Raw genomic sequence first — 25,041 nt, 5'->3', positions numbered from 1 at the left:
ATTGAGGTCCCCCGTAATAACATGGTCATATTGATCATATCTAAAATTCAATAATTCACAGTCTCAAGTTAGAGGAGTATTATTTACTACACTGACGTCTGATGTTACTGACGTATAATTAAAAATTTAATTTCTGCTGGTTTTTTTCTACAAAATAATAGGTGGTTCCGTGTTATCAAAATAGAGAGGTATAAAGTTTTAAAGTTTTTAGTCCTTTAAAATGCTTCCCATGAAAATATGTAACAGTTAAAAAAAACAGCAAACCCTCACTCCCCTAAAAAAACGGAGAAACAAACAAAACACTGCATAACCCTATAGAAGTTGATGGAGCTCTTATTTCCGATAAGATATACCTGTATAGACGGTCATATTAAGCATTTCAGCGTCATGTGGTATTTTCTTTTCCTGATACAGTTGGTATCCGAAACCTATATAAAATTGTCTCAAGTCTTCTCCAAGTGAAACTGTGTCAGTGACTTCATCGCCATCAATATAATACAACTCTGTTACCTCTTTAGACTTTGATTTTGATATACTGTTACTACCCTTGTTCTGAAATTTGAATATTTTATATACATTACTTCAAAACTACCTGTCACATTCACTGTTTATTCATTAAAAAAAAAAAAAAATTATGGGGAATAACCATTAATACTAGTATATAAATTTCGAGTTATTCCACTAAAAGAAAAATAAATTTGTTCCCAAAAGTTTTCTAACACTACAACGGCACAAAAAGCTCAATCATTTAATATACCATACTACAAGAGAACTTCAGTGCACCATGTTTAGCTACTTATCCCTCATACACGTTCATTTTTTGTCACTAAATAATGTACACTTGATGTATTATGGTCAATTCAAGCAAAAAAGGTAAATGGTCTTTTTTGTGATTTGCAGCAGTCTCATAGTAATTTTTCTTCTCTTTTTTTCAAGTAATGTACGATAATTGCTAATAAAATGAATCGTTTACAAGCTGAAGGAAATGTGTGTATGTGTGCGTTTATCATACCCAGCTGTGAACAAACGCCTCTGCAATTTTACCAGCATCCACACCGGTTTCCCTATCAATCTCCCTGACTCTACATTGATTTAGTGATGGGAGGCATGTAATCTGTTTGTTCTGTAATAAAACAAAAATGAACTTAAACAGTTGGTTTTTTTGTTTGTTTTGATAACAAATCTGAATAATCAATTGCTGGCATGAAAGGATGTCTTTGTATCATATAAGTATGAATAACAATTATTGTAATTGCCCGGGTGAATACCTTTCCTTAAAAGAGCTACACGTTCAAAAATGACCAGCTATTATAACTGTGAAACAATTTATTACTTGAATACTAGTAATGTAAATGGTTACTTACAAAAGGTTACACTCACCAAAAATACTATTAGTGTATTTAAACATAGACAACAATAGTTTACCTGTGTTCACATCTCACAGACAAATTAAGAAAACAAATGAAGATAACAAACACAAACTAGAATCGCATGAACTCCAAAAGGAGCAAGACCGGTTGTGTCGACAGGGTGAGCTTCCTTTTAACAATGTATTACAATTACAAAAATAAACGAATCAAAACACAATTTTTCAATGTTTCAAGTGACACAGTTCAAGGAGGAAGTATACAGTTTTGGTAATTAAGAATAAAACATTTAAAATTTTTAATCTTTACAAGGCATGCTTATTTTGTAAAGATTAACTAAGATTAGGATTTAACGCTTTTATTCAAGATGATTTTAAAACAGTGTTACAGTGAGTTCCATCTTGAATATGGGTTTCAACATCATTATGTCAAGGGTGGACAAAAGGGTCGAGGGGACTAATCTAGTAAAACAACTTTGTCTGTATAAGAATCATTTAATGCTACATACCTTCTGAAAGTCTTGCATCAGGTAGGATTCCATAACATCATTATGTGCTGGAGTATGGATTTTCACTATATTTTTCCCTAGATTAGTTTCTATGTCTTCAAAAAATCGTGCCTTCCCTTCGCTTATTTGATAACCAAATTTCTGAAAGAACAACCCACATAAAAATTTCAACAATAGTAAACACAAACATTTCTAATAACTAAATGTTTGCCCTGACATAATGCACATTAGTTTCTATGCCTCCAAAAATTGTGCCCTCCCCTCGTTTATTTGATAACAAAATGTCTGAAAAGAACAACACAAAAATTTCAACAAAAGTAAACACAAACATTTCTTATAACTAAATGTTTGTCCTGACATAATGCACATGGATTTTGGCGTTATTGTATCCATTGTCATACCAAATTCCCTTTTTAAATTCACCATTTCAATTCGCTGAAGTGCTTGCCTCTGAGAAATGACACTTTTTTTTCTTTAAACAGCCATGATTGTATACCCAAGATAGCATCAGAAATAAAATTCATTCAATCCTCCTTTAATTAGCTTCAGTTCTACCTTATATTTTCAAAACCTTTATTTATAAAATCTGTTATGATGACTTTGAATTTGAGTAAAAATGTTATAAGTTCTGTTTTTGTTGTCCAATTCAACTTCATTTTGGCTTTCGAACAGATCTAGGACAACCCTTCCCCCACCCCGCCTACTTATGATAGTAGCACAACACAATACATGTTCTTTTGCGACCAAAGGGACAAATAAAACATAAATATTACTAGTGGATAAAGTATGAACTACTTGTTTGTAAATACTGTAATTAGAAATGGGGGAGGTGGCTTTGGTCCGAAGGGTTTATGTCTGGAAGGGGGGCTTAGAAGTAGAGTGCCATTTTCGTGAAGTAACAGTAATAAATTGATTTCACTTGTCTCCCATAACTTTACTTTCAAGACTATATAAAACACATTTTATGAAGCTAGCCAGCTTACAACGTTTTAAAGTTATAAATAATAAAAAGATACATACCATATCATAAGCCATGACAAGAGGGAGGATTAAAACGGAGGATATAGTCACCATTATTTGGAACATTGTAAGGGTTACGTCGATGCCTGTAACATAAAACAGCATTTAAGCAAGAAATTTTTACAGATAAATATACAAAATAAATAGTACTAATTCATGTTAAAGCAATATGAATAAGGCATTGTCTAAAATGATTTTTTTATCGCACCACAGTTGAAAAAAAAACAAAAATGCTGAAACAAGGATAAAAATGTTTTGACACATAATAACGCCATGAAGTCATTTCAGTCTATAAATCAAAGTACTCATACACTTATTACTCAGTTTTTTACTGGATATGCTTACATACAAATAAAAAAATGTACAATTATACTTAAGCATATTACCATTGATAAAAGTTACTGGAAAATATATATCGATAGTAGTTTAACAAAATAATACCTTTTTGTGGTATGTAAAATATTGTATTGGGAATCAGACAGTACATATAATTTCAAACTTAATTATATAATTAATTAAGTCGCTCACTTTTGTGAAAGTAAGTTTGAAGGTTTAAAAAAAACTTTTGACATATTTAAATTTTGTAGCAGTAGTAGCTTTAGTACTATATACATCAAATACTCTACAATAACAATATATTAGTGAAACGGCGCTTTGTCTATTAAAGGTTTTATTTCAAATCAAATGCATTTTGTCGGTTTTTCATAGTATCTTACCCCGTGTTTTTTTCTACTAGAGTCGGAAATTTATTATTAGTCCAAACTACGTGTAATAAGTTGATAGCATTTTTTAAATATTCAATCTTAAGCTTACACATTGGTTCACTTACCTAGAATCAGCTTATATATTGGATCACTTACCTTTATAACTGTTTGTGCATTAATACAACCTGTAAGATAAGGCAACTTCTTTTATACGATTTTATCAGATTGTCAAGTGTATATTTCTGAAAACACTTAAAAATTAAGGGTACATTTAATTTGAAAAAGGTGTTCATCCACCTACATACATGAAAATTTAGGCTTATATCAACAATTTTAAATTTTTTCACAGAATTAGACAAGAATCTTGATTTTCAGAAATGAGATTGGCAAAGTACCCTCCGATTCAGAAGTTACCAATCAATGTAATATAGATAGAAATACTTTTGAAACTGCATTTTTGTTTTATAAGAACCAAATTATGATACTTTGAATACTGTGTTAATATTGTATATTTGATAATACTTTCATTTTTGTTTATGTTAGTTCTTTCTAGGGACATGAATTTCAAATTAGTTTGTCCCGAAAATACATCTTAAAAAAAGTTTCGATTAATTCAAAAGTAACGTACGGATTTCTCTTTTCGGTATTAAAACTGTGTGTGTATATAAGTACGCATGTAGTCAAATAAGGTTATTGTTATGTCCCTTTTGGTCATATAGCTCTCCACGTGCTGAAGTCTTAAACATCCCTGCCTTTAAAAGTGTTTGAATCATGTATTGTGCACAAGGAACTTGTTGACCTCAAACTATTTTCAATTGTTGAATGCATTGTATATACATTAGAGAAAACTTATAATATACATGTGCACACTTAATTTCAAAGATCAATCCCTGCTTAAACAGTAACAAAATAAGTCAAAGTTTCAAATGGCCAGGTTGCAATATTTTATACTAAATTTTGCTGAAAAATTACGAAGTCTGGAAAAAATGAGAGAAACAAATCCTCAAACAATTCCATAATAGCAGGTGCGGAACTTCAACATATTATGTGCAATTTTCCTGTGAAGTTTCAGTGATCTGATTGGAAACTGTAGGAGGACTGAGTTTATTACACAAAACTTGTACACTCTTTCATAAATTGTGCTGAAAAATGACTAAGTTCCCAAGTCTGGAAAAAAGGGAAAAAATTCCTCAAACAATTAAATAATACCAGGTGCAACTTCAACACATGTACAATCTACATGTGAAGTTTCATGGAGCTGGGTTGAAACCATAGAAGTTGATTAGACAAATTAGGTACCTATTTTTCTCAGACCGCCTACCCGCCTAACATCACCATACTATAAGCCGGTTTTGGACTTCGACCAACCCAACCAAAAATGTAATAGTTAACATACATTGTCCATAAGGTAGTAATAACATATGAACAGACAATTATATAGACTACTTATTAATGACGACATAAATTGTATTATTTTCCTACATCAGCTTTTGTCCTGTGTTGGCCAGGTATTTCCAATAATTTAACTCACTTAAACTTTTGAACAGGAATACGTACATTATGGATCAAGTCTATCAAAAATATGTCTAATGACATATGTTAAAACATGAGCAACCAACAATTTTAAAATCATATCTAATATTAAACATTTTGTAAGAGTATTATTAATTTCTTTTAAAGGCTTGATAATGGTATATTCCCGTTATATGGATACTCCTATCTAAACTTTCAAAAGAAATATAGAAGTAATATCAAAAATATTTTAAGCGTTTGCTACAAACAATGAATAAATTTCACCGAACGTAATTTTCAAGATTGCGCTATATAAGATTTGTAATTTTTTTTAATAGATAATTCAAAACGATTATGTTTTTGATTATACGAACACCATATTTTGGTAAATTAGGTAAAATCTGAGTATGTACCATTAATTATATTTATGAAGTGCCCCTACTTCATTCAAGAACCAACATGACGTACGTTTTGAGACGTCTTTCTCCTACTTTCTTTCTTTTTCTTCGTATTTCAAAATTGACAGCAAATAACTTTTTCCTGTCAATCCCTTTCTCGTACCTTCTTTTCTTTTCTACGTATTTCAAAATTGACAGCAAATAACATTTTCTTGTAAATACTTTGTAAAGTGTTGAAGGTTGAGCAGGATAACGCACGTCATGGATTAAGTATCATTATTTGTTGTTGACGTCAGGAGATTTTCAAGGTTACTGTATGAATTTTTGCCATTCTCACACAATGAAAATGAATTAAATAACAGTGTTATGGATGTCATTACCTGTAATTTCTATTCTTACAAGTAATTTCTTTTATCTTAAATACTTATTCCGTGGTAATTTTTTTTTTATTTCTTTTTTCTTCTTAATTTTTTTCATTTTTACGGGACGACTACAGCATGTAAACATGGTTTTTGCATTGGATTCGGGAATATGGAATAGGTCTTATGCATGTTTACCGTATCTCTACATTTTTGTTGTTGATTTTTATAATTTTAATTCTGATACACTCTGGTGACAAGTGCTTTGAAAAATCATAGATATAAAGCATTGACGTATACACCATCCGATATCTCTTTTTACTTATATGGTTGTTTTGTGTATATCATTCAATCTATATCATTTCATAGCGTATACCATTTAATCCTAATCCAATCGTCAGTCGTTTCAAGATTTAAGGGTTTGGCTGTGAATTGGAATTAGTCTGTACGTCGGTCAGACGTTCAATATGTAATTTCAAATGACATTCTCTGAAACCACTAGATCATTTTAAACCAAACTTAGTCTAAATCATCCCGAAGGTCCGTTGGTCTACCATCGAAATTGGGGTAATGGTCTAACCTAACGTTACTATAAAATCATATGTGTAAAAGTTAGGTTTTTTGTACATTGGTACATAAATCTGTAATAAGAAAATCAATTTATTGTTACACATTCTGTTCCAAAATAGCCTGATCCAACTAACAATGATCCTTACTACTTTCCTGTGAAATCTTTAAACGACAGATAGTAACAGGACATAACTGCTGTTCGATATTAGAATGGTATCTTCAAATGCTGTATTTCCTGCAAGATATATATGGACATGGATACTCCTCTATATGGGAAGAAATTTTCCGTGGTTGAGATATTCAATCCAAAAAGATGCAGCGTTTTGCATAATTTTTTTGAGTGTTTTGTAAATACAAAGACAGGGATGAATCACGCACAAAGTGTTTAATGATATGAAAATGCCACTGGATCCAAAAGAGGAATATTACTATTCTACAACGAGTCAAAACCCCACCAAGAAGCAACAAATAAAACTACAAACTATAAATAAATAGTTTCTAAAGAAGAAAAAGATATATATGTTTCTATCTCAAAACGTTGTGAAGAGATGGTCAAATGAAATAGATAGATAACATTACGAATACTACACGCTATTGTAGTTTTAGATCGACAGAATATTCCTTTTCGGGAACACAATTGGAATAAGGAAAAAAGATAGAAGATGGTATTTTTTCTCGTTTCTTACGATAGAAAGTCGATGATGTACCAATTCCGAAACTTCACTTGGATAATGCGCCCTATAATGCACAATATACAAGTACACCCATTAAAAAAGAACTGATAATCCAAACTTATCTGGATACAATTATTGAAAAGGTACAAAAGGCAAAACGGTTTCCCTTCATGACTGATGAATATACGGATGTAGGAACAAAAGAGCAGATGGAGCTTTACATTAGAATGTCGATAAAAATGCTACTGTGATTGAAAATTTTATAGTTTTAATCGAGATTGAAAGAGTCGACGCAGAGTCAATAGCAATAGTTAATACTGTGCAAGAATTTGGGTTGAATATGGACAATGTACGTGGTCAATGGTATGATGGTGCTATCGTTATATTTGGTGATGTTTCTGGTAATACCCGCATACAGCAAATCCAACATAGAGATTATGACCAATACCTGTACCTGCATAAATTGGGTTCCATGGTGGAAATGTTCAAAAATAAAAATAGATATAAGTATATGAATAAAAGTTGAACATTTCTTCTTTTTTATTTGTTATCTAAATATGTTGCATCTTTTTTGTATTTTATTTTTTTTAAATATACTTTCAAAATACCAATACTTTAGTCTGAACTCTCATTTTCTTCGTTCTACGCATTTGTAAAGCACAACTATGCTATTTTCTGTACTCTTATGTTTAACTAACGGACAATCCTCGTACCGTTGTAGATTTTTACTACAATGTTTTTTTTCTCTCCAAAAGTAAGAAAATAACTGTTTATATTTATAAAATTGTTATTAGTAAAAATAAAATAGTAAGAGTAATACTTTCTATATGACTAATGATTTTATATAATAATGTAAATGTTAACGACAGTCTGGGTACTCAAAAAGAGAAAAAGAAAAAAGAAGAGAAATTTCAAAGGACAATATGCCATGTTTCTTGCATCTGAACTCATGCCTTTGAAGGTCCATACGATGTCGCAAATTGAAACAGCAAAGATATTTGAATCATTGGTACAGTCCAGACTTACCAGATGGGGATGCGTTTTACATGGAAATTCAGCGATGGATGGCTTTCTGTAATCACCCTAAAGACCCTTTCTGAATCGTTCCTTCTAGTCGATCAAGACTACTACCATAATATTAATACAATCTTTCATCTATTACTTACAATGCCGCTGAGATTACTATATAACACATGCTATTCTTAAAGAATTTTAAATCTTAAAGTTCACTGAAGGGATTCGATTTAAAAAAATGTGGTAAATTTTAGTGAGAACCTTTAGATAAAATAAGAGATAAGATACGTTATTAGTATAAAATTCAAACAATCGGATTGCTACTAAATACAACCACAAATAAACAATAAACAATACAAATATGTTACCTTGACAAAAAATAATAAAATGTAAGACGACATGTCGCCTCCCGTTTAAATTAACATAAAATTATTATATTTAGAAGAAATGCTGCTTAATTCTATTTTATTCATTTATATAATTATTAGGTTATATTAAAGAAAAAAGGTATACATGTAGTAAAATAAATAGTTCGTACACAATTGCTAACATTGTTTCTGTAATGATACATCTCACTTATGCCATTAACAATAATTATCAAAATGTCATATACTTCCACCTCTACATTTCATAGGGGGCACAATCTATTTTCTAAAGCTTATTTATTATACCTACCACGTTCAATAGCTAGCGTACTGTTACTTATTCTTATTTTGGCATATAGTTCTTAACAACATTTGTATCTAAATTTAAATTAATAAAAGATATTCTTTAAGTTCATACTTTACTTTAAATTTTCTATAAGTTCTTAACTTAATTATTACCATTCATCGAAATCTCATAATTAAAAAGACCATTTACAATGTATTGTAACTTTCCTTGAGATTATTTGTTAAAGCTGAAAGTAATTGGGTTTTTTTAGAAAAAAGTACATGTTGATTTTCCCAAACATGAGAAAAATTCAATGCGGATAGTACAATTTGGTTTTTTGAAGCAAATCCATCAAGTAATTGCTGGTTAACTTTATAAACATTATACATAAAGACTCATTTGAGTTTGAAATATACAGCCAGAATCCTATAGAAGACACTAGAGCCTGCATACCATACAATGGTACATTCATAATTCAGCTAATACAGCTATATTTATTGCCTTTGAATTAGTGAACTCCAAGTTGACTCTGCAAATTTATTTGAGGTTTTACTGATTTAATTGACAAATATTGTGACTCGAGTGTTTTGTTTTTCTTTACAATATTAAGTGACCATATCTCACTACAATAAATTATAATTGGACTAACACAAGAATTATATATATAAAGTATGTATGTATTCATCTGTACCGTTAAAAATGACGTAGGTACCAGGAGGGGCGGTAGGAGGGGGTCACGGGGTAGTCTCAACATGGGATTTTGGGTACAGTTGTGCAGCTGGGATTTAAAAAACACCCCCATTCATATATTGAATAATTGTGAAATCCCTACCTATACATATATTTCACAGCGAAATCATAACCTATTCATATATTTATCAGCTCAAATAGTACCTATATGCATATAAAATCTTATTATATATTAAAAACACTTTTTAATTATATAATATACCTTAATTTATATGAAATATTGAACTTTTTCAAACAATGACAAAGAGTTAGGGAAATTCAGTGAAGATCGTTGCACAACAAACTGAAAAATTATGACCCATTGATATATCACAATTGGTCAATTACTACCTATTGGTATATTTCCTCGGTAAAATTGCACCCCATTGATATATTTGACGTATCAAAAAAGGGACCCAATCCAGCGGCACATATGTATATACCTTCATATAGGAAGAGAGCCCCCGTGGAGGAGGTGTCATCCCGACTTGAAGTATTCTTTCCTGGATCCCTTAAAATTAATCGTCAATTCCCGGGTCCCGATATAGGTCCTCAAGTTCCGCCCCTCTACCAGCGATCCGGGAATAGTATACTATCATATAATGGCCCAGTAGTGATGAACTAATAATTCTTTAGCATTACATAGTGTAAGTCATATTGACCATCTAATAAGACTAGAAGAAAATGTAAACAATACTCCTGCTGAAACATACAACTATGGATACTATGACCATCCCTCTATTCCTACTCCTAGTCAACAAGACATTTAGTATAGTAATCTGCAGCAGAATTACCATTACCCCTATTATCAACATGATAACTGGTCATACAACCATCACTACTATCCTGATTGTAATGAATATCAAGAATATAGTAATAATAGCAACCTCATAACAGTACAATTAGAACAAGAAACAGGAAATATTGATAAAGGAAGGAACCATTCACAACAACAGAACGAAAGAATCAACAAGCACAAACTCAAAACAACTCAGAACTTCACACATGATCATAATATACAAACAGCCCGTCATTCAGAAACTCCACAGTATGGCTTTACAGGATTGAACAAGTACAACGCTCCACTTACCGAGGGACAACCGATTTTTTACAGAGATCAAAGCAAAAATCAGAAAACAAATTTAGAACATTTTTTATACCAAAAAAGCCTCAGACAGCCACCATTCTGATAAAAAGTAGCGAAGATGAAAATACAGATGTAAATAGTAGACAGTGCCTGAATGTTTTATCTTTTAACTGTAAAAATGTAAATATTAGTGGACTATTATTTAATGATGTAAAAAAAAATTGCGGATATGTTTGCTACAGGAAACATGGCTATTTAGCTGTCATATGGATATGCTTAATGAATTGAACCAAGAATATATTGGAATTGGTAAAGCTGTCGACTCAAGAGATCCAACACATATGCCTAGAGGTCAGGGAGGTGTCGCAATCATGTGGAAAAAAACAACTTGATAGTTATATCACACAACTTCCAGATGGGAACGAGCGTATACAATGCATTGAATTCAGGAGGGGCAGAACCACTTCTAATCATTTCAGTATATCTGCCGTGTAAGGGGTCATCAGACAGTATAGAAGAATTTCAGGAGTGTATAGATCTACTACACGAAATATACACAAAATTTAAAGATACTCACATCATACTACTTGGAGGAAATCTAAATGAAAATGCAAACCAATTTTCTAATAGTAAAAGATCAAAACATCTTCAGGAATTTATGAAAGAACATAATCTTTTAACTAAAGGCCTTGATCCGACCTTTATACACCCAAATGGTTGCGACTCGACTTGCATTGACTTCTTCTTATATAGCGAAAACTTCAGCAAGAGTATTGTTAAAATCATCAAGCTTGAAAACATACCTGGAAACATCTCAGACCACTACCCTATGATTGTAGCAAGAATTAAATATGACTATTTTATACATAATAAACCTAACAAAAGGGTATGTCCGACTCCGAAAATCAACTGGGACAAAGTAGATATTGAGAAATATAATTCAACAATAGAAAGTGGCATATTAGAATTGAACAAAAACCTCCAATCTATACAGGATATTGAACTTGCATATATAGACTTAAATCAGCTATTATCCAAGGCGGCATCAACTTCAGGACCAACCAGACGAATAAGGAAGAAGAAACCAAAACTACAAGTAATGAGACACCAGAAATTCTTAAAGCTATAACTGACAAGAAAAATGCATACTATGATTGGAAACAGAACAACCGACCTAATGATCCCAATAATCAGTGGTTACAGAAGAAAAAAGTAACAACTTGTAACCTAAGAAAAGATTGCAGGTTAACGCTAGCAAAACAACAACTAGAAATGAAAACTGAACTGATTAATGCCAAAAGTAACAACTCCGATTTATTTTTTTAAACTTATCCGACGTCAAAGAGGGAGATCTAGTATGCATATTGATGAGCTAAATGTAAACGGACAAAAATACAACACTGAAGGGGGAATCTTGGAGGGCTTTAGAGAACACTTTGAAAATCTTGCTGAACAAAGTGATAATAGTCAATTCGACCAAGCATATATTGAACAGGTAGACAACGAATTTGCTACTATTATAGATATATGTAAACATGACTTCAAGCACATTCCAGTGAAGAAGCAAGAGGTCAAGGATGCCATTAAAAGCCTTAAACGAAACAAATCCCCAGATACATATGGAGTCACTGCTGAAAATTTAATTCATGGTGGAGAAATACTTGACTCTACTAAACAGCTCCTTTGAATTCTGCTTTATACCTGATATTATCAAATTTGGAATATTAACACCAGTCTTCAAAAACAAAGGCAACAAGAATGACACAAAAAATTATAGAGGCATCACAATAACTCCAACTCTATCAAAAATCATAGAAACTGTACTTTAATTTCGCATCAATCCCAAAGTTATCTGTCTACAAAATCCACTCCAGCGAGGCTTTACCAAAAACGCATCTCCTTTATATTGCTCATTAATTATGGAGGAATTTCAACGAGAGAACAAAGATCTGAAAAGAGAATTTATTTGTCATGCTAGATGCTAAGGCAGCCTTTGACGTAGTAAAACACTCAAGCCTTATACGTAAATTATTTCATATGGAACTCACACCGCAAGAAATACTCATGATTGATGATCTATATAAAAATGCAAGATCCAGTGTCAAATGGAACGGTGAACAATCCAATGCATTCAATATTGAACAAGGTGTTCGACAAGGTGGTACACTTAGTGCCGATCTTTACAAAGTTTATGTAAATGATCTATTAAACGAAATATGTAACACCGGTTTTGGAGGACATATTGGAACGATCAACTGTAGTGCGCCTATCTTACCATAACAAGTAACTCTCAGTTTGAAGCGCAAATACGAGTCAACATAGCTAACGACTACAGCAAAAGAGAGTCATATATTATACAACCTACTAAAAGCGTTGTACTGCCTATACAAACCAACACCATTACCCACAATGATATGACACTCCTTATGGATGATAGGGAAATGCCTACGGTTGATAAAACCACACATATTGGAATACAAAGATCAAACTGTAACACACAACTAGTAACAGCGGAGGAAAATATTAAGAACTTTCAAGGCAAGAAGAGCTTTATCTTTGAAAACAAACCTGGAAACATCTCGGGGGGAGATGCATTCAATATTGAACAAGGTGTTCGACAAGGTGGTACACTTAGTGCCGATCTTTACAAAGTTTATGTAAATGATCTATTAAACGAAATATGTATATTTTTGACATTTTTACCTATTGTGTCTGTTTGTTTTGTTCACGCGTCGTTGTCAATATAATGGAATTTGATGCGACTGTCATACAAGTGAGAGGTTTAGCTAGCTAAAAAACCAGGTTCAATCCACCATTTTCTACACAAGAAAATGCCTGTACCAAGTCAGGAATATGACAGTTGTTATCCATTCGTTTGATGTGTTTGTTTTTTTTATTTTGCCATTTGAATGGGGATTTCCTTTTTGAATTTTCCTCGGAGTTCAGTATTTTTGTGATTTTACTTTTTATACAGTTTAAAGGCAAGTGGTTTGCATGGAGAAAATGGAATAGACCCATCTACATCTATATCCACTTTCAGAACCTATGTTATGCCCATCCTACTATATGGACTGAATGTTATAATGACCAACAGCAAATCTTTTAAAATATTACAATCTTTCTACAAGAAAATGATTATACAAATCTTATCTTTACCAATATCAACTGCAGACCCAGCTATATATTTATTATCTGGATTACTACCCATAAATGCTGAAATTGATATAAAAATTATAACATTACTTGGAAATATTCTATGTTCTGACAAATCAACCGTTGAATGGAAAATCGCCAATCATCAATTAAAAATTAAATCGTGCAAAAGCAACAGCTGGTTTATAGATGCAAAGAAAATTTGTTTTAAATATCAACTCACAGATCCTGTAGAATTTTTGGATACTGTAACAACTAAAGAAACATGGAAAAAAGCATGGTCAACAAAATTAAAACATACTGGCATAGAACGATCTTGGATGAGAAAGAACATTTAAATAGCTTACAATACTTATCTCCAATATTCAGACTTGGTCATTGTCATCCGAATACGAATACGAAAGTTTTATTTTGATTCGGTTCACATATAACAATACAAACATAAGCTCTTAAGAGCTTTTTACCGAATATAAGGTAACACAAACACAACATTAAAACACACAACATGCAGACAGGGTATATAACAGCACAGTCATATTGAAATACATGCAAAGCACTATTAAATACATATCTAAAGCCAAAGCTGAAGCACAACTAAAATTTAAGCACAACTAAAATTAAGCACAAATAAAATATTATAGCACACATGCAGAAATTTAAGGCATAATAACATGTTAGAGCAACTTCTAAAATATGACAAAAGCTTATCTACAAGCAGAACAACAACATTTTGAACCATTCCAAGACTGTATAAGGCTCTTAAATTGAGAAAAACTGTTTTCATTCCTGAAATGGTCAGGTAGGCTGTTCCACAGAGCAGCAGCTGCAAATTTAAAACTGTTCTTACCAAACTGTGTAGTTTTTACATGTGGTATATCCAGTATATTTCTATATCGGAAAGAATATTTACAATCTTTTACATTTAATAAATCATGCAAACAGACAGGTGCTAATTTATTGACTATATTAAAAGTTCCAATTGCCATTGAACTTTGTCTTTTAATATGCAGTGAAGGCATCTTAGCCTTTTCAAGCAACTGTTGATATGAGCTTGAATGGTCTTCGTACACAAACCTTAGTGCTCTTTCTTGCACTTTTTCTAATTTTTTTGAATTTTTCTCGGTACAAAAATGCCATGCCAAAGGGCAGAAATTGAAGTTTGACAAAATAAATGTATAGAAAATAGTAAGCTTACTTAGCTTGTTCAGATAAGCTCCCAAACGTTTCAAAGTATTTAGTTGCTGAGATGCCTTCCTGCATATTTTACCAATATGAATATCAAAATTTAGCTGATAATCTATGTCAATGCCAAGTAATTTGACAGTTGACTCACACGAAAGATCAGCACTTTGGATACGTATAGATGGATTTTTGTTATATGTCTTTTTCCCAACTGCTAAGACCTAAAATTTGTCGGAGTTTGCCTGCATTTTATTTATTTTGAACCACTCAATAAGTTTGAGTGATTCAGATTCCAAAGTAGAAATCAAAACATCATAATCAGGACTACAGTATGATAAAGTATTGTCATCTGCATAATAATACAGAGTTCCATTTTTTATAAATAAGAATATATCATTGATAAAAACATTGAATAGTAGGGGGCCCAGGATAGAACCCTGGGGAACCCCCTTATGAATGTCAGCCCAACTGCTAAGAATACTATTTATTTTAATTTGTTGTTTCCTGTTTGTCAGATAAGATTTAAGTAGTGAAATAGAATGAACAGAGACACCATATGCTGATAATTTATCAAGCAGGATTTCATGTGGTAGGCAATCAAAAGCCTTTGAAAGGTCCATTAAAACAGCAGCTATATACTGGTTTTTATCTAATGCTGCACGCCAATCTTCTAGCACGGAGTCGTAACAGTGTGGTCTGACACCTATGGCCACGTCTAAAAGCACACAGATAGGGAAGAAAAATAATTTCAAAAAAATCACCAAGTTGAATTTCAAAAACCTTTTCATAAATTTTAGAAAAAATTGGTAGAACGCTGACAGGCCTATAATTGGCTTTGTCAAGCTGGTTGTTTTTCTTGTGCAGTGGTGTTACTTGAGCCTGCTTGAGTCTATCAGGAAATACTCCAGTTTCTACAGATAGATTTATAAGTGTTGTTAACTGTGGCACAATTATCGGTTTACAATGTTTCACTACTTTTGCTGGTATGCCATCTTTACTCCTGTAGCTTTTTTAATGTTAATTTTGTTAATAATTTTTGCTACTTTTTCTGTTGTTGTTTTCTGAAAATTAAATTTTGTGTTAGTGCAGTTTTGATCTTTTATTTGCAAGATACTGGCATGAGTTGGTGGGTCGTATATCACGTCACTACCAATCTTGTCTGCAACTGTCGGAAAAAATGTGTTAAAGTGTTCTGAAACAACTTTGGTGTTGTTTATGATTTTGCTGTTTTCACATAAAACAATTTTTTGTTCCCCTGAGTGACTTTTTTTTTGAGAATTATTTTTTAGAACGTTGTTCAGGTGGGGCAAAAAACAGTAATTTTTGGACAACTATAAAGCCGTTTATAGTTGTCCAAAAGTTACTGTTTTTGTCCCACCTGAACAACGTTCTAAAAAATAATTTTTCATGGATACTTTTTTAAGTTTTGTAACAAGGTTTCGCTGTTTTCTATATTTTCCCCATGTTTTTGAATCTTTATGCTTTGTAAATTGTGTGTACAGCATGTGTTTGCGATATACAGCTTTTCTAAGTTCACTATTCATGCACGGTAATGGTTGTTTTCTTGGTTGTCTTGTTTTGATCGGTGTATGTTTGTTTAGAATATATGTGAATGTATCTTCAAATTCATTGTATGCCTGGTTTAACTGTTCAGAATTTGTGACATTTTCTGTAAGTGGCAGTGGTCAGTATATCCACTTCTGACGCTAAACTAGTACAAAATTGCCACCGCGAGTGAAAATCGCTACAGGAGGATACCTCCTACAATTCCAAAGAGCCAAATATAATTCTAATGTAGTGGACCCAGCATGTCAACTATGCAAAAATGGAGAAGAAACATTATCTCAATTCCTGCTTACATGTGTAACTTTAGATGCTGTAAGAAACCCCATATTAGAAAGAATAATGATAACGGCTAGTAGATTTTCTCTGAGAGCAATAGTGTCAATAACATAGAACTACTAATTAAGATTGATTTGTGATCCTTACAACTACTGCAATAATAACAACGATCAAATTTTGGATAATATATCGAAAATTCTTGAACCGCAATGCAGGAAAATGATCCACCTACTCCATACAACAAGATATAGACTTCTCGGTTTGGACAGTAAACAACCGAAAAAGAGAAGGAAAGTTTGGGACTATAAGTTAATTAAAGTGTTATGTAAGTGACTCAGCATAAGACAGTCCAAATTATCAATTCTTATTTAGATAATTTTAGATTTTTAAAATTAACCTATTGCGTATATTATAAACTGACAGTTTGTGTATATAATACTCTGGTGGATATGGAACTTTTATTTGTGTGATATTTATATATATCAGTCGTATTGATTAATGGAGTGGTGGTGGTGGATATCACTCCAGCTAGACTTGGAGGTGTGCCTTGACTGGCAGAATTTATCATACAGATTTACAGATTCAGTGGCGGATCCAGAACTTTTCATAAGGGGGGCCCGCTGACTGACCCTAAAGGGGGGGGGCGCTCCAGTCATGCTTCAGTGATTCCCTACATAATCAACCAAATTTTTCCCACAAAAGGGGGGGCTGGCCCCCCCGGATCCGCCTTTGAGATTGACATAAATATGATGAAATAGAATAAAACAGGCGCTATTATCTTTAATAGATTATTTTGTTGAAATTGCAAAACCTCGATAGCTTCTTGGGGTATATGCCCACCATACCCCCGGCCTCTGTAATATTAGAGGTCAAGATACGCCACTTGTAAATCTTTGGGAATCGTATAGGATTATCAGTGAACCCCCACCGTGGCGGGCCCTTTTGTCAGTAAATTTTCATTCTTTTTGCTATATCTTCCCCCCTTTTTGGATAATATTTTTTTTAAACTATAGTTTCAATATTTTTTGATTGATGATGAAATCAATGGTAATATGTTTGTTCTTTGATTACATGATGCAATATAATATTCCTATAAAGGATGGAGAGATAAAAATCCATATCTTAGGTTAAGAGAATGGTAAAGCTCAAACGCATCTCGAACGACAAATAGATTATCGAATTATTTCCCTTGTATACCTCGGTCTTTTTCTCTAAAATAATGCACGTGTAGTAAATCCTGATCGTACAATAACAATTTTGCTTATATTACTCGATACTTAGGGAACAAAATGGAAAACAAAGAAAACTCGATTGGGTAGGTAAACAAATCAGTATTTTTGAGAAAAGATAGCACCTTACAAGGTGTAAAAAAATAACAACCCACTCATAATTTCAAATGGTATCTGGTCTGTTCGCCCTAGGTCAGTTCGCCTCTCTGTATCTGTGTGAATATGTTGTTGATACCAACACTGGCTTTTAATACAAATTTTGGATTTCAAGATATTTGCTGTCATTGCGCAAACAGTCAGGTAAACGACACAATTTTGCCCAGACACCACGACTGAAATGTCATCTGCCCTGGATAAAACATTGGTCCAAATAATGAGGTCTTAAAAGGCTTTTTTAATTTTTTTTTTCTGTTACGCCTTCCTACAGGCGTCACAGAAAAAAATTAAAATAGCCTTTCAAGACGTCATAATTATTTGGACTAGATAAAACATTTAAAAAATTCAAAAGCCTCTTTTGGAGGCCATACATCTTATCGCTATTCCCGCTTGACCTGAGAATCTGTCCCGCTTGAACTTTTGACGTCATACAACAATCACTTTTCCATTGTGGCGTCAGATATTTTCTATTATGACTTCAAAATTTTACGGGAACTTTTGTGATGTCCAGTAATGGCGGACATTAATAGCGATAAGGTGTATTATCTTGGTATTCAGTTCTCATTTGAACTATGGTCTTTTATTTAAAGAAGGGAAAAATGTTGCCATTTATATGAATGTTTGCGCCATGATGACAGCCAAAATTTATGACGTGAAATAAAATTTGATTTTTTATCAGTTGTAAATTGATACTCGATTTTGGGGATTGTACCTATTTATGAGGATCTTCCCCAATCTGATCAGCCCAGCCCCCCTTTAGGAGCTTCATCATGGTGCAGACTTTTCACCTGTTCCACTCCAAACATTGCCTTCTATGGAGGCCCCAGTCTCCCTTTTTTCAAAATCCTGGATCTACATCTGCTGATTAATGGTATATATGGGTCATTTTCAAAATATGACAATGTGGGTGGAGTCAATAAAAATTCGTAAGGGTTCCGCGGAACCCAGTGTCTCGCCTACTTTTGCTGTTAATCGCAGGCTCAACAAAAATGAGATGAGGAAAAGATTTAATAAAAATATTCCTCTCGATACAATTTTTTTATTGTAAGAAGCTTCTGTCCAAGTTTGGTAAAAAATCCAGGATAGTTTATGAATCTAATAAAAGTTTTAAAAAATTTAACTGCAGACTGTATGTAATGTTAACTGGAAGAAAAACTAAGTCCATTTATAAGTAAAATATGGATAAACAAGTACAAAATTTTAATAAAAAATTCCTTCTAGATACTAGCTTTTGATCATAAACAAACTTCTGTCCATGTTTGGTACAAATCCAGGATTGTTTAAGAAAGTTATTAAAATTTTTAAAACTTTAACCACAGAGTGAATGTAATGTTTCCTGGCAGAAAAACTAAGTCCATTTATAAGAAAAATACGGAAAAACAGGATTTTTTTTTTTCGAAATTTACTTCTGGATACTATCTTATGATCATAAACAAGCTTCTGTCCAAGTTTGGTAGAAATCCAGGATAGTTTGAGAAAGTTATTAAAATTTTAAAAACTTTAACCACAGAGTGAATGTAATGTTTCCTGGCAGAAAAACTAAGTCCATTTATAAGTAAAATACGGAAAAACAGGAATTTTTTTTTAACAAAATTTACTTCTGGATACTATCTTATGATCATAAACAAGCTTCTGTCCAAGTTTGGTAGAAATCCAGTATAGTTTAAGAAAGTTATTAAAATTTCAAAAACTTTAACCACAGAGTGAATATTTGTGGCCGCCGCCGCCGACGACGCCGACGCCGACGGAATGTAGGATCGCTATGTCTCACTTTTTCGACAAAAGTCGAAGGCTCGACAAAAATGAAGCAAAAGTGTGACAAAGAGGGTAAAAACATGGTTTAATTCAAATAAATTATGGTCCACCAAATTACAGATGCCCATTAGTTTATGAAACAAAAGCCTAGAAAGCAATATCAGCAGTATCAGAAAAATATTTAAGAAACTAATTAAGAAATTTAGGTAAAAATGTAGAAATCCTGTAAGCTAAAGAGAACCTTTTATTGGATACAAACAATAATTCTGAAGGAACGAGAAGGCAGAGAGGAACTTTTTGGTACCAAACTTACTTTAATTTGTGTCAAAATATTTGAAAAATATTAAATTTATAGCTTATTTTCAATGTTTTTTTCTTCAACTAGTACTTGAAGTTTTGTTAAAAACAATATTCAAACACAAGTTTTTGTTCACCCTATCATTTTTTCCCAAAAATGTATGCATATAAACATGATAAAATGATTTTCAAAAAGAATTTTAGAAGTGGATGGCCAATTACAGTAGAAACCCCCTGCTATTATAACCTGCCAAATTTTGGTGAAATGTCACACTCCTGACATGAATACTTTTAATTACAATAAGTAAAGAATAAAAGGCCTTTTTCTTAAATTTCATGTTTGGTCTGATGAAATACTGGTATGTTTTAGTTTAATAAAAAAATAAGTTTCCTTTCTCTGTCTACCAGAATTACGGAAGTGAGTGTGGCATAAAATGTCAGGGGTGTGACTTCTCTGTTAAAATAACTTAAGAAAGTGTCTTCTGGACAGCAGTATGCTACAATGTATTAAATGCCGAGTTTTTTTTCATCTATTTTTGTAGTATCTGTATCAAAGAAAAGGAAAATATTATAGTTTAGACTGCAATGTTAAACACAAAATAGCTACACAGAACAATTTTTCAAGTCAGGAGTGTGATACTTTTTAAGTACTTTGTTGTATATATCAAGATGCTACAATTCCTTATTCATGTGTAACTGCATCATAAAATTATAATATGATGATTATAGATATCAAAAATATAATTTGCTTTTGAAAAATTATATATTTGATATTTTTGTATTGTTAAAATCAATATGTCTAACTGTACACTAATATTTAATATATGTCATGTATGTGTTAAGCAAAACAAAAACACATATAACCATAGCCTATGCTTAAAATGATAAAACAATATATAACTACAATGTAGGCAGAACTATCAATGCTAACTGCATTTTTATATGAATCTTAAACATGCTTTTGTCATAGTATGGATAGATATATTAAAATAATGTGATTGTCACACTCTTGACGCTGATGTGAAAGGAAACATAAAAAAATCCAACTTTTCACTATTGTTAACAAATTTAACTTGGATTTCCATTATTCTTCATAGTTTATCATACCAATAACAAGTAAAACTTCATATTTGAAGATTATTTCCACACAAACTATCATATAATATGACAATAGCCTGCAATTGTCAATAATGAAAACATAGTCATGTGATTGAAAATAAGTACAGGTCACTTGAGAGAAATAAGAAAATACATATCAGGATGGTTTTCTTTAGCCTGGTATTATCAGAAAGCTTATTTAGCATCAACATGAATTTTGACCTACAAGATAGACAATTTATCACCATTCCTATGCATTCTTAATCTTTACCAATGCATGTCAAGCGTGTGACAATTGCACATGCATTGCTATTTTAGTGAAAAACTTTAAATATGTAGAATTTAACAAGAAAATAAAGACATGGTTAAATTGAGCACTACTAACATACTGTAAAAATTTACTGTTAAATACTCTGATGTTGATTATGAAGACATACAACTTTTTAGAGCATTTTTATACGACCGCAAAAAATTTTTTGTGGTCGTATATTGGTATGACGTTGGCGTCGTCGTCGTCGTCGTCGTCCGGCGTCGTCCGAAGACACATTGGTTTTCGCACTCTAACTTTAGTTTAAGTGAATGGATGTCTATGAAATTTTACCACAAGGTTCAATACCACAAAAGGAAGGTTGGGATTGATTTTGGGGGTTATGGTACCAACAGTAAAGGAATTAGGGGCCAAAAAGGGGCCAAAAATAAGCATTTTTGTAACTTCCAGACATAACTTGTGTGTTAGTGTATGGATCTCTCTGACATTGTACCACAAGGTTCCATATCACAAAAGGAATGCTGGGATTGATTTTGGGGGTAATTGCCTCAAAATTTTAGGAATTAGGGGCCAAAAAAGGGGCAAAAAACAAGCATTTTTCTAGTTTCATGACAATAACTTGTGTGTAAGTGTATGGATCTTTCTGATATTGTACTACAAGGTTCCATATCACAAAGGGGCCAAAAATAAGCATTTTTGTAACTTCCAGACATAACTTGTGTGTTAGTGTATGGATCTCTCTGACATTGTACCACAAGGTTCCATATCACAAAAGGAATGCTGGGATTGATTTTGGGGGTAATTGCCTCAAAATTTTAGGAATTAGGGGCCAAAAAAGGGGCAAAAAACAAGCATTTTTCTAGTTTCATGACAATAACTTGTGTGTAAGTGTATGGATCTTTCTGATATTGTACTACAAGGTTCCATATCACAAAGGGAAAGCTGGAATTGAGTTTGGGGGTAATTGCCGAAACGTTTAGGAATTGGGGGCCAAAAAGGGGCCAAAAATAAGCATTTTTCTAGTTTCCAGACAATTACTTGTGTTCAAGTGTATGGATCTCTCTGAAATTGTACTGCAAGGTACCATACCACAAAGGGAAGGCTGGGATTGATGATGGGGGTAATTGCCTCAATATTTTAGGAATTAGGGGCCAAAAAGGGGCAAAAAACAAGCATTTTTCTAGTTTCAGGACAATAACTTGTGTGTAAGTGTATGGATCTTTATGAAATTGTACTACAAGGTTCCATATCACAAAGGGAAAGCTGGGTTTGAGTGTGGGGGTAATTGCCTTAAACGTTTAGGAATTTGGGGCCAAAAAGGGGCCAAAAAACACATTTTTCTAGTTTCCAGACAATAACTTGTGTTCAAGTGTATGGATCTCTCTGAAATTGTACTGCAAGGTACCATACCACAAAGGGAAGGCTGGGATTGAGTTTGGGGGTGATGAATCATAAGGGGGTTCAAAAAATTTGGGGGGGGGGGATTTTTTTTTTTTCCTTTTTTTTTTTTCTTTTAAAATTTTCCATTTTAAGTTGGTTATTTCTGATTTATATTTAAAAGCAAATAATAATGATATGGTAGGAGATACACACCAAACAGGATGTGTAAATTATTATATAATAAGTATTGTGCAATAGCAAGAAATTTTCAATTGCACAGTATTGCACAATAGCAAGAAATCTTCAATTGCACAGTATTGCGCAATAGCAAGAAATCTTCAATTGCACAGTATTGCGCAATAGCAAGAAATATCCAATAGCACAATATTGCGCAATAGCAAGAAATTGTCAATTGTACAGTATTGCGCAATAGCAAGAAATATTTAATTGCACAGTATTGTGCAAAAGAAGATACTTCGTATAAATTGCTTATTTCTTGACCAATTTCAATGGATTTTATTCTTGAATTCTTGGGGTTCTTTAATATGCTGAATCTAACCGTGTATTTAGTTTTTGGATTTTGGGCCCCGTTTTTAAATTGGTCCACATTGAGGTCCAAAGGGTCCAAAATTAAACTTTGTTTGATTTCATCAAAAATTGTATTATTGGGGTTCTTTGATATGCCGAATCTAACCGTGTATTTAGATTCTTAATTTTTGGTTCCGTTTTCAAATTGGTCTACATTAAGGTCCAAAGGGTCCAAAATTAAACTTAGTTTGATTTTAACAAAAATTAAATTCTTAGGGTTCTTTGATATGCTGAATCTAAACTTGTATTTAGATTTTTGATTATGGGCCCAGTTTTCAAGTTGGTCCAAATCGGGGTCCAAAATTAAACTATGTTTGATTTCAACAAAAATTGAATATATGGGGTTCTTTGATATGCTGAATCTAACCATGTATTTAGATTTTTGATTTTTGGGCCCTGTTATCAACTTTGTCCACATTGAGGTCAAAAGGGTCCAAAATTAAACTTTGTTTGATTTCATCAAAAATTGAATTCTTGGGGTTCTTTGATATGCTGAATCTAACCATGTATTTAGATTTTGGATATTGGACCATAATAGGTGAATGTCCAATTTAAAATTTTTAAGTTCTTAGACCACATTCATTCTGTGTCAGAAACCTATGCTGTGTCAAATATTTAATCACAATCCAAATGCAAAGCTGTATCAAGCTTGAATGTTGTGTCCATACTTGCCCCAACTGTTCAGGGTTCGACCTCTGCGGTCGTATCAAGCTGCGCCCTGCGGAGCATTTTATTTAAATTTATATCAGTGAAATGCCTCAAAATTCTAATTAAAACAATTAACTGTGCAGTTATACCATTTTGTATGCAAATAAAGTAAAATGCATATGCAATAATGTTTTATACATAAGATAACTAATGAACCATGTACTTTCAAATTATATAATGTTGAAAAGTGTCTTTAAAACAATGTCACACTCCTGACATTAGTAATTTGAACTTTCTGTCAAAATTTATTTCACATCCCACTTATTTATGTCTGTATTCTTCTCTTTGGCATCAGAACTTATCGAAAAGACATGGAAATGTTCCTTAATGACAATTATAGAGTGATACATATACAATTCGAACTCAAATGTCACACACCGGACATTTTTGGGTGCCTTGGCCATGTTGGCTTATTAGTTCATACATGTTATGTATGTTATGTTTTAGGTAGTTAATGTAAAATTGAGAATGGAAATGGGGAATGTGTCAAAGAGACAACAACCCGACCAAACAACAGAAATCAGCCGACGGCCACCAATGGGTCTTCAACACAGCGAGAAAATCCTGCACCCGGAGGCGGGCTTCAGCTGGCCCCTAAACAAAATGTGTACTAGTTCAATGAAAATGGACGTCACACTAAACTCCAAAACATATAAACATGATAAATGAACTAAAATTAAAAAACATACAAGACTAACCAAGGCCAGAGGCTCCTGACTTGGGACAGTCGCAAAAATGTAGCCCTATTGAGACAGCCAATATATAACTCCAAAAAATTTAAACATTTTTGCA

General features: G+C 32.7%; 2 protein-coding genes across 2 annotated transcripts in view; one reads left to right on the top strand and one right to left on the bottom strand.

The window, feature by feature from the left end:
- Nucleotides 1-333: 333 nt before the first annotated feature.
- On the bottom strand, nt 334-14,582 carry LOC127728980 (uncharacterized). Its single transcript, XM_052236558.1, has 5 exons — nt 14,578-14,582; nt 2,896-2,983; nt 1,876-2,016; nt 1,013-1,123; nt 334-552 (listed from the first exon to the last, which is right to left on the bottom strand). The coding sequence occupies exons 2-5, from the start codon at nt 2,959-2,961 to the stop codon at nt 334-336; spliced, it is 537 nt and encodes a 178-aa protein (XP_052092518.1). The 5' UTR covers nt 2,962-2,983; nt 14,578-14,582.
- Nucleotides 14,583-17,956: 3,374 nt separating this feature from the next.
- Nucleotides 17,957-25,041, top strand: part of LOC127729941 (aspartate--tRNA ligase, cytoplasmic-like) — a 45,541-nt gene continuing 38,456 nt past the window's right edge. The window contains exon 1 of the mRNA XM_052237915.1: nt 17,957-18,085. Coding sequence (XP_052093875.1) covers nt 18,060-18,085 — 26 coding nt within the window. The 5' untranslated portion in view covers nt 17,957-18,059. The remainder of the gene's footprint in view (nt 18,086-25,041) is intronic.

Source organism: Mytilus californianus, unplaced genomic scaffold (assembly GCF_021869535.1).
Source record: "Mytilus californianus isolate M0D057914Y unplaced genomic scaffold, xbMytCali1.0.p SCAF_2, whole genome shotgun sequence".
Lineage (NCBI taxonomy): Eukaryota > Metazoa > Mollusca > Bivalvia > Mytilida > Mytilidae > Mytilus > Mytilus californianus.
This window is presented reverse-complemented; position numbering and strand designations above follow the sequence as displayed.